Source organism: Rutilus rutilus (genome assembly GCF_951802725.1).
Source record: "Rutilus rutilus genome assembly, chromosome: 6".
In the NCBI taxonomy this organism is placed as follows: Eukaryota; Metazoa; Chordata; class Actinopteri; order Cypriniformes; family Leuciscidae; genus Rutilus; species Rutilus rutilus.
In genome coordinates, this window is record NC_140214.1 from 21425448 (window position 1) to 21442542 (window position 17095).

Below are 17095 nucleotides of genomic sequence, written 5' to 3' on the forward strand. Positions count from 1 at the left end.
TAGAGGAAGAGATGAAACAAATTCAAGGTTATGGGTTTGGTCTTCACTCTTGAGGGAAGGATGGATGAGTCTTACACACTAGTGTCGTTTCTGCAGCAGTGGACCAACAGTGATTCGACTTCGGGTAAGTTCACCACCGTGCAAAACAAAACAACACTAAACTACCTCTGAACTTGTTTTTGTAATGCGACATCAATGTCAAACCATCGTATTTTGGGATCAGTTCTATTGGCTAATGAATAAAATGTTTTCAGTTAATCGTTTTGTTTCATGTTAATATGTTTGCTGTTACACATACTGAAGACGAGCATGCTCTTTGGTGTGGCGTCTACTTGCAAACGTGTTTTTCTTTTCTTCTTTTCCTTATTTTTAGATAAACATGAGACTCGATCCTGTAAAATAATGCACGTTCAGCCTTGTGATTATGAAAGGCATTGGTTGTAGGTCCTGGAAACCACTCACAACAAGGTAATATCTTTCTTACTAAGCACAAACTTGATTTCACTCTAGGTCATATTACAGATAATTTATGAAGTAAAGTTTATATGTTAAGACTTCAAGAAACTATAAAAGGGATGGTTCACCCAAAAATGAAAGATGTCACGTTTGTGTAACGTGGTTGAGCAAATGACAGTTTTAATTTTTTGAAATGATCTCTAACCCTATAGTTCCTTTGACCCTAATATTTTCTTAAAATCATAGAAAAGAGAGAGAGATTTATCTATGGGGAAATAAAAAGGGTAAGGTTATTATGATGAGCATATTTTGATATCTAGTTGAAGCCTATGGCTGTTTTGAATTTAGCACATAATGGAAAAAAAAACTGCTGCAATCTTCATCTACTGCCCATGGCTATTTTGTTTCGGGTGAAATGTTAAATGCATGATGAAATGGTTTAGGTTATAGACTTTTCTGTCTCTTTCAAGAGCTTTTGTTTCTCACTGACCAAAATGCTATTCTAGCCCTTTTCCTTTTTGTGTAATACATTGTATTTTTTATGAGGACTTGAATTCATCCTACTAGTCCTTGTCCATCTTAGGGGTTCAGTTTGGATAAATATTTAGAATTAAAGTTTCTAAAGTTTATGATGAATTATAATGTTTGATTGCCTAAATCCTCTGTAAATTGGTCGTTTACAATTATTTTTATTTTTTATTATAAGAAAATGTCTGACTCTTATGATGGTGGATTGATTCATGCGTTTTTCTGTATGTTAGACATTTTAGGAAATTGCCACTTTTCATGAAAGAAAACTTGGTTTTCCTGCACTATTGCTGGAGCAGCAACAGTTAAGTTTGTGTTTAACTATAAAAAAGTTGGCCAGAAATTGAACAAATTGATCTGTTTACAGTGAAATCCAATTCATAGTCTCGCATTGTAACTGTCAAGCAGAGGATCATTTTACTTGCATCGTGTGCAATAAAGATAGACATAAATGGAAAGCTAAAGGTTCCACATTTACCAGGAGCTGGAAACAGTTCTTCTCATAAAAACTTTATTAATAATGCGGTTATTAAAATACAATCATGGGCTGTAAATGCTGTCTTTCTCATTTAAAAGTTCCTAATGTCATCAAATATGTGAATGGATTGGGTTTGTTTTTCAGCCTCTATATGTTTGTGGTCTAGTTGAAGTTGATCTAAATTTAGGTTAATTTTTTACTTCTTTTCTCTTTTTTGCTGTTCATTATTTATAGTAAATATATATTTGTTTATATACTTATTTAGTTATATACTTATTTACTTATTTAGTATTTAGAGTGGATTTTAAGAGTTTTGTAAGATGTGTTGGTTAACTGCTCAGACATAGTGTGATAGCAGAGACTTCAGTCAGACAAGTCAAGTCACTCCAAATTTGAACTCCAAATTAGAGACTTACCAACAGTGAGTGAAGTGAATCAACACAATGTCTGTAACGGGGAAAACAATGCTCAAACCTGTGGCACTAGCAACGCCAAGGTCATGGGTTCGATCCCTTGGGAATTATATCTTGTATAGCGATCTTGAATGCAATTTAAGCCACTTTGGATAAAATATATGCCACATGTAAATGACTTACTACTACTACTATTTTTAAATAAATGTATTACATTTATCGTCCTGTGAGAGAGTTTGTAAAATGCCCCTATATACAGCACAGAGAAAACGTACCTAAAGATAGTTGAATCTTGTGAAAAAAGAGTAAGACTTGAGCCATCACTTAGTTTTGGCCTTGAAATGCATAAGACTTGAGCTGACTTAGACTAAAGACTGTAGTCTTGGCTTCAACACAGTGTCGGAGACTTGTAAACTTGTCTGGGTGATGGTTACAGTTTATCTGATAACATTATATTGTGCTGTAACCAGATGTGAAATATCCAGCAACAAGCACCTCAGTTCAAACTCTTGTGATTTTTATATGGAGTGCAGGACTAATGGTCGACTGGCTCTTCTTCACAACCCTTGTTGCTGCCATGTTACATTTTTGTAATATGCTGAACACACTGATTCACAGTGTCTCTTGATTCTCTGTGACGATTTTGTGGTGCTCCATTATACGTTGCCAGTATTGTTGCAGTGCTGTAAATCACTACAGTGACAAGTTATTTTTATTGGCCATTTAATACTCCAGAAAGTTCATTTAAACAAACGCTTCAGTGAGTGTCAAATCTATTTTCATGTCCATGTAGATGTCTTGAAAGCATTATAGCACTCATGCTATTTGTATTACTGTGGTTTTAGTATGCTCTTAAAGTTAATTGAATGTGATGATGATCGTGTTGACAGGGACAGTAAAATATGACTTTAAGTTTCCCGTTGACTGTGGCTTTAACTGTTTAAAAAGAACCGAACTCACATATTGGGCCATCGTGCCTAAAAGCCAAGATTCCATAAACTGTTATGGAATGCTGGGTAATGTGATCTGAGACCAACAAGAACACTGTGGGGGATCATCAGATATTTTCACTGCAACAAGCCCCAAAACGTTGCACTTCTGAACGGAGTTTTATTTGTGTGGTGTGTTTTATAGGTGAAACTCAGATTTGTCTTTTTATGCATTTTTCTTTCTCTACATCCTCGAGAGAGGTTTACATTTCAAAGATTTATTTACACTGAGAAAATTTAAAGGAGCTGAGGTTTGGAAACCTGATTGGAAATACAGGATGGGAATTTTCTTTTATATGGCTGAGGAGTTTTTACAGAGGCGTGCAGGGCTACTGTTAATACTGGAGCTACAGATGGGACACTATACTGTATATGCAAGTATATCCAAAAATCAGTCTTATTCCCACTTTAAAAAATAGTTTTCATTTTTAGCGAGAAAAGGAAAAGCTGCAGTAAATTGCTACAGTAAAAACCTATTTCATATGATCAAGCATCACAGAATGTAAAATGTATGATTTTGCCGAGTAAATAAGTACTGTATGAATCACTGTATGGGGGGAAAAAAATCCCAGATATCCCTGTTTGACACTGTGTTGTGTTGTATTATATTGGCCTTGTTTTATGGACAGGCCACTTATGATGAACTCTGTTGTGATTTTTCTGTTGTGCCACTTGTATTACTAAATTGATATAACTGTATTTCATCAAATTATATAAGTATAAATTTCAGGCAACCACAGCTGAATTTTTTTTTTTTTTTTTTAAACCATAAATTTAATAGCATATTTTTACAGTGCACTTCCAATGTAATTACCTCACCATAACCTCGATTTTAATTTTAATTTTTTAAAGTCACAAAGGAATAACAATTACTAACAGTTCTTATTTTTATGGAACGTTGCCGTGTTTTACCGAGTGATTTATCCATGCACATCAATATTTTTTTATATATCTGTCGGTAATATTTAATCAAAACATCTTTAATCAAAAACTTTCAATCAAGAACGTTGTCCAAAGGCCAGATGAGTTTCACTTCTTTCTCTCTAGCAACTTGTCACTCACATGAAATGATTGCCGGAATGATCAAATTACAACGATCCAATCAATTCCATTCCTATATTCCTCATTTGATTACTGTTTCAGTTCATCCTATTTGGTTGCATTTTCCTTTTCATTCTAACATTGAAGAAAATTAGGTATTTCTTTTCTCTATTTTTGTTTTTTTGTTGGTAAAATCAACATTATACCAAAAATGCAAATTGATGGAGCTTAATTTATATTTCACCCGGAGTATTGCTTGACATTTAAATCGTTTTTCATTTGTTTGTTGCTCTTCAGGTCTCAAGTTACTCCTCATTTAAACATTTAATTTAGTAAATCCATAATCATAGACATTAACTCAACCAGCACCAGAATAGTTTTATTGAAATATGGAATACAAGTCACAAACAATTAGCCACATGTAATTTAACATGTCTCGTCTCCTTAACGTGGCAGATGCGTGGAGTGTGTAAGTACTGGCTCCACGTACTGTCCGCCCACCGTATTCAGTAGAGAAGCTCTGTCCATGTCTGGTGGTTTGGGTTCAACCACTGTCATTTCAGTGGAATTCCCTAGCTTCAGAGTTCAGCTGAGTTTTTCTCACAGATTTGCACTTGCTTGTATATGTTTGGACTGGCGAGGTGGCTGTGCGGTCGGCTTTAGTTCTTCAGTGATGCGTCCTTCCGTCAGTGCTTTAATAAGTCGTAATGTGAGACGCCAGGATCCTTTTATATTGTTAATTTATGTTCCCTGTAACACAAGTCCTCGTATCCAGACATCTTCCATCACTATACAAAGAAAAATGTTACTTCCTGGCGCCACAATATGGCCTTCTTTTTATATTTATATATATATATATATATATACACATACACATACACATACATACTGCATATTAGGCTGCTGTCACTTTAAGACCTGACTCACGGATCCATTATACTGTTACACATGCATTTTCTTTCTCAGCTGTTTTTACATTCACTTAAAACAACTGACACTTTATGTGAATACTCGCCAAGACCAGCATTTTGACATTTTGTGTGTATTTGACTGTTTAAGCTCACTTTGGGTGTGAGCACTATCTGCGGGAATGAGTAAAATTAAGCGCAATCCCTGTTGAATCACCTGTTCAAGTCAAGGTTGCCAAGTCTGCAGTTTTTCCCTACACCAAACATTATTTGTAGTGCCCCTTCCATCCAATAATCACAAAAAGCTTTGTGTTTTGTTACTTGTGATAAGAAACAAAGTCTGGGCTTTCAAATTCTGTCCATTTTATCACGAAATTCAAACAATAAATGGTGTTTTGACGCTCTTAATGTGAAGTGGACAGATCGCTGTAGCGCCAGTTCAAGCGGCAGTCGTCTCTTCCACTTTAAAGCTGAACTCAACTCGGCAACTCTAGCGAACTCTAGTCACTTCTTCGCTGATTTTCCCTTTTGTTGTCGCATGTTTTCCCCACGAGCTCCCCCTATAGCTGTGGGGGTGCTTATATATAACAACACTGTCGTAAGAAACTCACTTGCGGCGGCCTCCTCCCCCTCTCTACCGCTGCTCATGTGCGTTTGTTTTGATCGGAGCAAGCCAACTGTATCGTGTGGAGCTATGTCTACCGAGGTGGGTAATCATTATACATGTGCGTGTGTTTATGTTGAATTGCCGTAAAGCAATTCGTGTTTCGCGCTCGTTCTCGTTCTTGTTCTCGCTTCTCACGAGACTTCCAATTTCTATCTTGCCGGGACGGTAGTCCCAAAGTTGCAAGGTTGGTTTTCCGCCTGGGAACGCTGGGGGGAGCGGGGAAAGTCACCAATATCACTAGAACAGGTTGTTTAACCATCCAAATGATTTCTAGACAGTTTTATTAAGTTAAAAAAGTTACCAAGTTCTCCTTTAATGCAAGAAAAAAACGATAAGTGACGAAAAAACATACATGAACTAACATAACCAACTTGACTTTACAAAGAATATTTAATGACGGCAATTTCCACTTATGGAAAAATTTAAGAGCATTATGACCGATTTCAGGGGTTTGGATGAGAAAGTGATATTTTTGATATAATAAAATAACTGTCTGGATTTTGTCACAGCAGATTAAACCTAGTCATTGAAAATTTCACATAATGAATACTTGCAAGTTGACGTGTAATAAATGGTTTTTCTTTTCAGCTTCACTTTTTTCATAGAATAGAGAACATAACACTAAGTAAATACTGAATTCTGAGGAACATAGAAAGGCAGTTCTTGTTGGCCCTAATATTATTAAATTAGTAGTTCTTTATTTTTACTTTATTATGCAGTGATTTAACATTTTTAGTGTTAATTACGGTGATAACTTTGGTTGGATGTGTATGAAGATACAATACATTTAAAAAGCAGTTTCTCCTTTGTCTCTGTAGTATCTTGCATTGCATTTATGTGGTACTGGATTAGTAACTTGCTAGTGAGGAGTTTAAACTGCACTCCTTTGCTTCTCAGGTGAGAATTGTTAATTTGCTATTGTAGTAAAAACAAAATCCTATTATTAATACATTTTTGTTTAAATTTTTATTTTTTTCCCTAGCTTCAGTATTACTCTTGCTTATTCTTACCCTGGAAATCCAGAGTTCTTGCGAGAGCACAAGTTGAATTTGCTCAGCGAGTTTACTCTGGCGTCGAGTAATGACGCTCATTAAATATGCCCTTGTATCCGAGCTGCACCAATCACATCGGTTTATCTGATATAGGCGGGCCAGAGGCGAGCTAAACAGATGACGACAGCGCTGTGACGAAGTCATTAGTAAACATTGCAAGATGGCTGTGGATGAACACCAGTTGTTTGAAACGGCTTTGGACGCTACAATGAACGAGTTAGACTTGGCTTTTTATTTTCATTAGTCGATGCCAGACCATTAATCTTTCAGCTTATTTTTGAAATATATATTGAAACTTACCAAACTTACCAAGTATTGTTGGCTCTTGTATAATAAATTAGTACTGCTTGTGATGTTTCTCATTTGTAAGTCTCTTTGAATGAAAGCATCTGCTATACACGTAAATGTAAATTTGGTAAGTGATATTATTCCTCCCTTCAAGGCCAGGACACATGTCTCGTAGAGCTAGTGCTGATGGTTTAGCTGGAATCATGTCTTTGAATTCACTTCAAAGATGTCTCGCTTGCTGAAAGTGGCAGAGTTGAAAATGACACAATACTTTCTAAACCTTAACATCACAGTTAATTATGTCTTTTCCCTCTGTTCAGTTAACAGCTGCCTGGCACCTGCTGCGAACTAATAAATAAGAGCAATTACAAAGCAGATTCGTTTAAGTCACCTTTTCATAGCCGTTCTGTAGACAATAAACATGCCAGCCACAAGTTTGTCCCACAGTTTACACATGACACCGCATAATAAAAAAAGAATGAAAGCATATGAAAACATTATTTTAATTTGTCTAATGAATCTGTCGTGCCATGGCACATTTTATATACGATCATAATGTTTGTTCTAGCATAGAAGTGCTCTGAAAATGAAGACTAAATAAGTATTCATTTCCCAGTCAGATTACACAGCTGTGTTTAGCAATCTGTGGTTATATTAAAAAGAAAGAATTCCTTATATTAAATCATATGGTTCTCAGTCTTATGAATTTGTTCCAATTATCACTTAGAAATTTCCTTTAAAACTTAAACCTTATTTTGCAGGTTATTTCATTCAGCATCATTCTTAAAATGTATGTTAATAAAATAGTATATAGTGATTGATACAAAGTTCCTTTAAATACCATCAAATGTCTTGAAAATTGAATTTAGCTGAGGTGTTTAATTTCATCCTCCTAACACTTGGTTGGAAGGAATTTTAAAGACGTCTGGTAAAGTCTGAACAGAGTGACATATGATGTTTCTCTGTTGAGCTCTTTAGGGATGAAAGCGTAATGGACAACAACGCATTAGTGAAGCACTACTTTTAACAGTCTGATAAAAAGGTTCATTGAGTGCAAAAGGTGAAGATGCTGTGAGTTCAGGGTATCTTATTAGGCCAATTACACTGAATCAATCCATTAGTCAACTTGTGTGTTCTCATATCTCGAGATTTCTTATTTTATTATTCAATTCACATTTGTATAGCGCTTTTCACAATACATATTCAAAAGCAGCTTTACAGAAAATGCAATGTCTCCATGTAATGTAATTGTCTAAGTAATGTATTTCAGAAATGTACATATACAAATCACTCAGTTAGCTGACGTCATGTATTCATTTTAGGCAGAAACAATGAGCTGATTGAAGTAGTCATTACAAATATTATGCGCATTTGTTTTCTTTATTTTCTGTGGGTAACCGACCACATTTTTGCAATGAACCATGACAATTTTGCTTTCTACTTTTATTTATTGTTCTTTAATTTGTGTGTCATAAATTATAATTCTGAGATGTAATTCTGTGTTGTGGTTATCGGAGTTATAGTAAGTATAATATATTTATGATAGTCTGCCAGACGTTTAGTCATCATTATATTTAGCTAATTGGATTCCTCGCCACTTATTCTGCAAGAGAAAACCACTGTGACCCATTGCTGAATGTTTCCATTTAAATGACACATTCTGTAAGGCAGCATGGTTGTAAACTTAAACTGACTTTTAAAAAAAAGTGAGAGAACTTTTTGCAAGAGTAATTGATAAACTTATGATATTGTACCTAAATGTTTAAACTCATTTACAATATAGTATTAATAGAATTTTGGAAAAAGATTTTGCATACTAAGCCATTTTGATGTGTTTAGTCAAAGCAGTAGCGTGGGGCAGCGCCCTTAAGGACTAATTTTACCTTAAAATCCTCTTGCCAGCCCAATTATGGCAGCACATCACTGGATCACTTGAGCGAATGTGTGTGGCGTGTTAAAGCGTGCATGAACTCAGCACAGTAGTTCGACTGTTGGACAGGAGAGACCTTTTGAAGACCATTCCCCACTGTTCCAGGCCTGCTTCTCGTTAGCTGAGGGATGTGGTACATTAGAATCTCTGCATTTGGTACCAGATCTCTGTATCTTCTACTGCCAGAGGTTCCAACCAACCTGTCAGGGCACAAATGTGTCACTGTTTCTCTTTACTGGGCCAGTGTGTCTGAACAACCTGCACACCCAAAGAAAAGCAAAACAAACACCATGACCAAGTCCAATGCATGAGAGGACTGACAGTTGTTTTTTATTTTAACCATATTGGCTACTAATGCATTCTGCCATGTGCAGTGATTTTGAGCTCAGTGGTCGTGTATGTCACCCCTGCCCTGTGGAGCTTGGCGAGGTGGTATCATCCATTAAGATGAGCTGCCATAACAAAGCAGTTAAAGGGTTAGTTCACCCAAAAATGAAAATTCTGTCAGTAATTACTCACCCTCATGTTGTTCCAACCCCGTAAGACTTTCGTTCATCTTCGGAACACAAATGAAGATATTTTTGATTAAATCTGAGAGCTGTCTCACTCCTCCATAGGCTTCTATGTTATTGAAACTGGCCAGCCCAGAAAGTTAGTAAAGAATTCAACTATTCATTTTCTTCTGTGTGAGCCTCTGGTGGGTTCACGTAGGGTAACAGCACAGCGCTTCTGGGTTGTACGTCAGAACGTAGGCTCGACGCTGGTCGTGTGTGATGCTGGCCAATAGTGAGCCTACGTTCTGACGTACAACCCAGAAGCGCTGCGCTGTTACACTCCGTGAACTCACCAGAGGCCCACACAGAAGAAAATGAATAGTTCAATTAAGTCGTTATTTTTGTTTGTTTTTGCGCACAAAAAGTATTCTCGTCATTTGATAAACTTATGGTTTCAATTACATAGAAGCTTATGGAGGAGTGATCCAGTTCTCAGATTTAATCAAAAATATCTTAATTTGTGTTCTGAAAATGAACGAAAGTCTTAAGGGGTTGGAACAACATGAGGGTGAGTAATTACTGACAGAATTTTCATTTTTGGGTAAACTACCCCTTTAAGACTAGTTTATTTTCTTTTTACTATGTGAGACCAAGCAGGAACACCTACTGGAAACTAATAGCTGAAGACTCTGTGATCTCCACCTATTTAATCGCTGTCATTGAGAGCACAGCATAATCCAGCTTTTGATAAGACAAGTAGTACAGTATTAGCATTACTCAAATATGTTAATTTTGTTCAATTAGAATCTGTAATACTAAGCTGAAAATTTGAAAATTTAAAAAAGGGCAAATTTTCAGCATCATTACTCCAGTCTTCAGTGTCACATGATCCTTCGCAATCGTTCTAATATGCTGATTTGCTGCTCAAGAAACATTTCTTATTTTTATCAATGTTGTGCTGGTTAATATTTGTGTGGATACTTAGATACTTCTTTTTTTCAGGGTTCTTTGAGGAACAGGATTTATTTGAAATACAAATATCTTGTAATATCTTTTGATTAATTTAGTGCATCTTTGCTTAATAAAAGTAGTAATTAAAAAAAAAAAATACTTTGAACAGTATAGTATGAGGATGTGTTATTTTCTTGTTCACCTGATAATTATATTAATTATAATTATTACCCTATAATTGTTTTCCCTTTGTAGTAAATAGTGACTGGTGAAAGGGCTGAACAGCGCTTTGCATTCTGTACCAGTTTAGAAGATGGAACCACCAAACTCCGCTTCAACATGCACCAGTTCCTCTTGAGGTCTTCCACGAACACGCTTGATCTGAAATCTCTTGTTTGAATTCACTGTCCAAATGCGTACATTTTTCTGATGTTTTTTCCAGGTACCTTGGGAATCATCACAGGTGCATCACTACTTAAAAACATTTGTGGGACCCCTGAATCATTTCTACAGTGGCCATTTGATGATCTACATTCAGAGGGAAAGTAACTTGAAGAACATCATGAGGCCTGCTGGTCTCAGCCCAGCGGTTGCACAGCTGGAACAGTGTGGCCCGGTTAACAGTGATGAAAAGTACCTTTCCTCTTTAAATCAAGCGATTCACTTGGAAGGTCTGAAGATGTGTAGCTTGTCTGAGTCACCTGTGTCGATAAGAACAGATGATCTCGATTTGGTCTGTTCCACAGAAAGTGCCATTGTGTCGTATTTCAGCGGGGTTAACAGTGACTCATCCTGCACTCTCTCGGTTGGAGATAACCTATCGCACGTTAGCGACACATTGTCCCCTTCCTTATTCTACTCTTCCATGTCGTCTTTCAGTGCATTCTCTCCGTCCTTCTCTTCCCCTTCCTCCAGCCACTCATCTGGCTCAATGTCAGAGCTATGTTTGACTTCTCCATCTTTTTCAACTTTTTGCGGTCCACCTGAGGCCCAGGACCTTCTCTACAGTTGCACGCCACAGGAGAAATCTCCAGAAGGATGTTTGTATTCCAAGTGTCCTAAGCAAGAACCTGTTGTTGAATTTCATCTTTGTAACAAGAAGCTTCTACACAAGGAAGAACTGCTTCATTATCTCTGCACTGACTCGGACACAGCCAAGGAACAAACCCAGCACCTTAATGTTGAAGAGCTTCCCACACAGCAGCAGTTCAAGAATGGTTTGGCACTGAGTGGGATGCCTAGAGTTGAGGGAATGAATGGACACCTGAGGGAAGAACAGCCATGTAAATGGATGGATTGTAGGGCTACCTATGGACAGAAGGAAGAACTGGTGAGACACATAGAGAAAGTTCACATAGATCAACGAAAAGGGGAGGAATTTACCTGCTTCTGGACAGGATGTGTCCGTCGGCACAAGCCCTTCAATGCTCGATACAAACTGCTTATTCACATGAGAGTCCATTCTGGTGAGAAGCCCAACAAATGCACGGTGAGTTTATTTTATTTTATACATGCATATTTGCCCTTTTACTGCAAGAACAGGGCATACAAAAAATTTCCCAAAATTCCACAAACTTGTGACATCATCTTGACCTGCATGTTAGGAAAACAAGTAAATAATCTAATTCCATTTTCATCGTTTTTACACAAAAGCCACGGTCAGGCCAAACCGTTCTCATTGCCGTTCTCATTACGTGCTGATCCGGCCCAGCCGGTAAGGATATGGTTTCATTTTCCACTGTGGGGCTGATAACGGAGCTGTTTGGAATGTTACACAAATGCGTCAGTAGTTACCTTGGTAATGCAACGGTTTACAGACTATATGAGATGTAAATAGAGACCATGTTATGGAGGATGATCAGATATTTCTTTTAATTTTATTATTATCTTGTGTTAACTTCACTCAAATAGCATGCATTGCCAACTACAGAGAAACTGGCAGTGACAAGTGATTAATCCTGAGTCGCAACGTTACTACATGCATTCTATCAGCACGGTTAGCCTAGAATGTACAGAACCGAGCTCAAGTGGAAATATAACTGGAACTGTCCCTTACCGTTCTTAGAACCGTTCAGCCTGACGGTGAAAAAGTGGCTAAACTCTATAGCGTTGACTTCATTTTTCGAGCTAAAACATTTAACCCTGTTTCCAGAGTAATCAATCGAAGATAAAAGATGGAAAATCTGAATTTATCACCACCTACAAACAAATTAAAAATTTTCCCAAACTAGATCTAGCCTGCTATTATTATTCAAACAGCTGTTGGTAATAAACAAATCTTATATAAAATGAATAGAAATTTATATATAAATGATATTAGGTGAGCTGCATAAACATAATTTTTAGCATACTTTAAAAAGTCTTTTCAAGTATCACATCTATATCAAATTGTGCCAGACTCTGACTCAGGTGTTGTTTTACTAATACATAGTTTGTATCAATCAGTAAAAATTCAAGAGATTTTTCTTTTAAACCATGCCAATTCTTTGAAGTAAGACATTTGTGAAAGACTGACATGTGGACTCAATTTCTCTTAACCTCCAAAGATGGATGCATTGCAGATTTGAGAGATTTAGACATTTTAGAGTTGTTTATAGTTCACGTACAAATTGCCTTCGTGAGAGATGCTTGAAGTCTGATATTATGCAATGATCAATTTAGTCAACTTATTCCAGGATAACTTTGAAGAAGTTTTTTTTAGACTAAGATTTTTTTTAATTCATTTCCTGATTGTTCTTTAGGTATTCAACAAGTGTGACTTGTAAGTGCCATTATGCTCTGGTAGCTGATATTGAATTATAAGAACAAGAATTGTATTTAATACTGTTCCGTCTCTTATTTTTGCAGAGAGATTTGCAGATATATATAATACAGACTATAACACAGAATGCAGTAACCGTTAGCAGTTATATCCATTACATGCTCAAATATATTATTGTAGGCAGGGATAAACTATAATAATTTAATACTTTAATGAAGCTGTGTTTCATTTCCTTCACAATGAGCCACATAGGAAATGTGTTTCTTTTTAGTGATGTAAGATAGCCATGGGATATTTTCTTTTAATCTATTTGCTGTTTTTATTGGTTTTATTTTTCTCTTTAAACTGTGGTGGCCGAAGGACTATAATTTGGGAACTATTGTCAGATTTTTACACTTAAATGTAGTTGGATTATTAAAACATGTTACATTGTGAATTTTTTTTTTTTTTTTTTTTTTACAGCATAGCTATCAATACAAAATGAACATTCATATGGATTTTGTAAAAAAAAAAAAAAAAAAAAATGTTATCAAGATCAAACATATTTTAAAAGTAAGAGTATATTATACATAATGCAGAAATGGTCTACTTTAACGCAAGTGTAATTCACCAAAAGTATATTTAGTTTGGATAAATATGTCTGCTAAATTAATAAATGTAAACGTCAACTTAATTTAAATTTTATAGTTTTTTATGCATAGATATAAGGATGCTCAATGAAACCCTATTCTTTTTTCATATAACCTCATCATGACATCACACCTGTGACCGCCAAAATGTGTTTTATAATTTTGCAGAATTGCTCCAACCAAAAGTCTGCATGACTGCGGCTGCCACCTTGAATCAGCCGGGCTTATTACTGACTCCCTCGCTGGCCTCTCTCCAACTCAAACATCTTAGCAGAGCCTTGTTCTAACAGGAACCAACTTTGAACATGTCTGTTTAATAAACTTTGTCGAGTGGCATGTGCTTGTGTGTGGATCTTCAGAACAGGCCTCATAAAATGTGCATGAATTGACAACACAAATGGCACTTTTTGCAATTTACAACTAAAGGAACATTACAGTTTTATGTGGCTTGATATCTATAATTTCCCAACATAATTTTTCAACTTAAAGCAGTTACCCACATGTCTTTCGAAACCCATATGCCTTTCTTTCTTCTTGCTTTCTAATGTTCTGTGGAACACTAAATTAATTATTGCTAACTTGAACAGCTAATGCTAATACAATGAAAGTGAATGATTTTTGAGTAAATAATTGCTTAAATGTCAGTCTTTTCAGAAGAACTTGGAAAATATGCACACAAATAGAAGTCGCATGCATGGACTTCTTTTATGATGCTTTTTTTTGTGTGTGTCATTTTGGAGCTTGACACCCCCATCCACTTTCATTGAATGAAAGAGAGCAGCTTGAACATTCTTCAGAGGTTCCCCTTTTGTGTTTCATGGAAGAGAGTCAGTCATACGGGTTTGTTACAACATGAGGGTGAGTGAATGATGTCAGGGTTTTCATTTTTGGGTGGACTACTGTTACATAACTGTCATTGTGGCAACAGCATTTTCTGTTTCAAAACTGGTATCATTTTGAGTGTTAAAAAAAGACATGGAAAATGTTTCATGCAAGCGTTTTTTTTTTTGTTTTTTTTTTGGTATCAGACAAGAACGTTTTTTTATTTTTTATTTTTTTTATTAGGTGACAAATAGTTTCACCAAAACCATCTGCCTTCTGTTTAATATCATCTTCTAATTAATATTAATTCCTGCTTACAGTGCAAAGCATGTTGTGCTCTCTGCCACTGGACTGTAAGTCATAATTTGCATGTATATGTACATTCTCATACAGTGAAAGACCTGGAGATATTTGTGAAGACTTGTTTTCTTCATATTTCTGTGTGTATGGGTGCTGTCTTACAGTTTGAAGGCTGCAGTAAGGCATTTTCCCGTCTGGAGAACCTGAAGATCCACCTACGCAGCCACACCGGAGAGAAGCCCTACATATGCCAGCATCCCGGCTGTTTGAAGGCCTTCAGCAACTCTAGTGATCGCGCCAAACACCAGCGCACACACCTGGACACGGTATGCATTACCGTTCTTACTGCTCTATCAGGTTAAAAAAAACACACACACAAAAAAAACTACATTAAAAAATGCACTGCAAACAATTATACAATGGAGTTCAAAAGACTGGGACTTTTATAAAAAATAAATATAAAATATTTAATTAATGTAACATTTATTCAGAATAAGCTCATGATATATATTACAACTCTAAAGGTCGCTATTACTATCACAGGTTTTTAGGTCACTAATTAAATAAACAAACTAAGACCCCACAGTGTATTTATGTAGTTATGTTTCATCATGGATATGCACTCAGTCATGTGTGTTACCCAGTCTGAAAAGGTATACACCAATAATGAAAACAAACAAGTGAGGAAAGCTTACTTGTCACTTTTTCCAGACATAGTAGTCCCCTAAAATAACAGGGTTTTATTTACACTCAATTCAGAGTAAGGAATTATAGTCTGGAACAGTGGAGAGGTCTCCTTTTACTTTAATTAGCCACTTCAGTGACTACTAGCTCTGGCTGCACATCTCTTTCCTCAGCTCTCATGCCAGCCTGTAAAGCTGTGTAACAACCAGCTTGCTAGTGATATCTGTTTCATAAGTACATATAAGTCAACAGAGCTGATTTATTCAAAACAGGGTGGTTTGGTTTCATTCGCTGCTGTCAGTAAAGTTTTGATGACAGCTATAGTAGACGTGCTAACCGTGCAAAAATCATAATTCGTCACTCAGATGAGTGGAGCACATCTGTGAAGGGGATTGTTTAGGGCTGTTATCATTATGTCACTATGTATTATTAATGCAGACCTTGGGAAAGTTATCCAATAAAGCATTTATTTTTCCTTCTCACCCTCTAAATGTGCAGCTGAAGCATATTATGTAAGAAGTGCATTGCTAGAGAGACAACATTATTGATTAGTCTGTGCTGTTTTCAGAATTTGTGTAGCTCAAGGTGACGTGTGTGGTTAATATTTGAAGTGGACAGATGCAGAGATTTCATAATATTTACTGAATGTTTTTGTGTGCGTATCACTCTGCACATGTGTATCAGCCTGTGGAGGGTTTGTTTGATGTTGTCATGTGAAGAATCTGAAAAACTTTTTTTTTTCTTAAGAAAAGTCATGAACTGTCCCATACTTTTGAGTTTAGAAGGTTAAGTATTTATTAATTTTCATAACATAGTGTATTTTAAATTTGGGGATTAAAATTAATTTAGCTGCATAAAGTCAAAAACAACAAAGTCTTTTGAACTGTTAATATAATGAAGAAAAATCCCTAATCGAAAGAATTAAATTCTTCAAAAGAAAACCTTAACTAGTTTGGCATATAGACTACGGTTCAAAAGTTTGTAGATTTTTAAAGAAGTCTCTTATACCCACCAAGGCTGGATTTATTTTATGAAAAATACAGTAAAAACAGTAAAATTGTGAAATATTATTACAATTTAAAATAACTGTTTTCTATTTGAACACATTTAAAATGTAATTTATTCCTGTGATGGTAAAGCTGAATTTTCAGCATCATTACTCCAGTCTTCAGTGTCACATGATCCTTCAGAAATCATTCTAATATGCTGATTTGATATTCAAGAAACATTTCTTATTATTATCAAGGTGTCATGTGCTTGTAGTTAAAATCCCAAGGATGATGTGTGACACAGTCACAGAATGAACAATAACAGACTCAAACACGAAAAGCAATTACACTACACAAGAACCATAGAACTCAACTTAACACTAGCTATTTTTCCATCCACCTTTTTTTTTATGCGCATTTTGGAATATTGCATAAAAACTGCTGGATGGAAACGCCAAGATGCGCATAAAGTTGGAAAATGTGCAAAAAAACCCATATGTGCTCATTTGAGTCGGATACATTTTTTATCCGATAAGAAAACATGCGCATAAACGATGGAAACACATTTATTTAATAAATTCCTCCATGCGCATCAAAAAAAATCGTGTGACTTTGGGAATTGCGATGGGACCGCATAACTGGACTAACTAGCGGACTGATCTTTTTGCGCAGCATCTGAAATGCTGTTTTGATTGTTCTGAAATGCTTGAGCAAA

The 17095-nt window shown here is 36.0% G+C and overlaps 1 protein-coding gene across 2 annotated transcripts in view; it reads left to right on the forward strand.

Moving 5' to 3' along the window:
• The first annotated feature begins 45 nt into the window (after positions 1 to 45).
• Positions 46 to 17095, forward strand: part of glis1a (GLIS family zinc finger 1a) — a 32810-nt gene continuing 15760 nt past the window's right edge. Inside the window, exons 1-5 of one of the 2 annotated variants that reach the window (XM_084411816.1) lie at positions 49 to 124; positions 374 to 468; positions 10451 to 10554; positions 10638 to 11684; positions 14872 to 15033. In XM_084411816.1, the coding sequence (XP_084267942.1) occupies positions 10719 to 11684; positions 14872 to 15033 (1128 nt within the window). In that variant the 5' untranslated portion in view covers positions 49 to 124; positions 374 to 468; positions 10451 to 10554; positions 10638 to 10718. Of the gene's footprint in view, positions 125 to 373; positions 469 to 10450; positions 11685 to 14871; positions 15034 to 17095 lie in introns of both variants that reach the window. The other variant, XM_084411817.1, reaches the window with a different exon arrangement.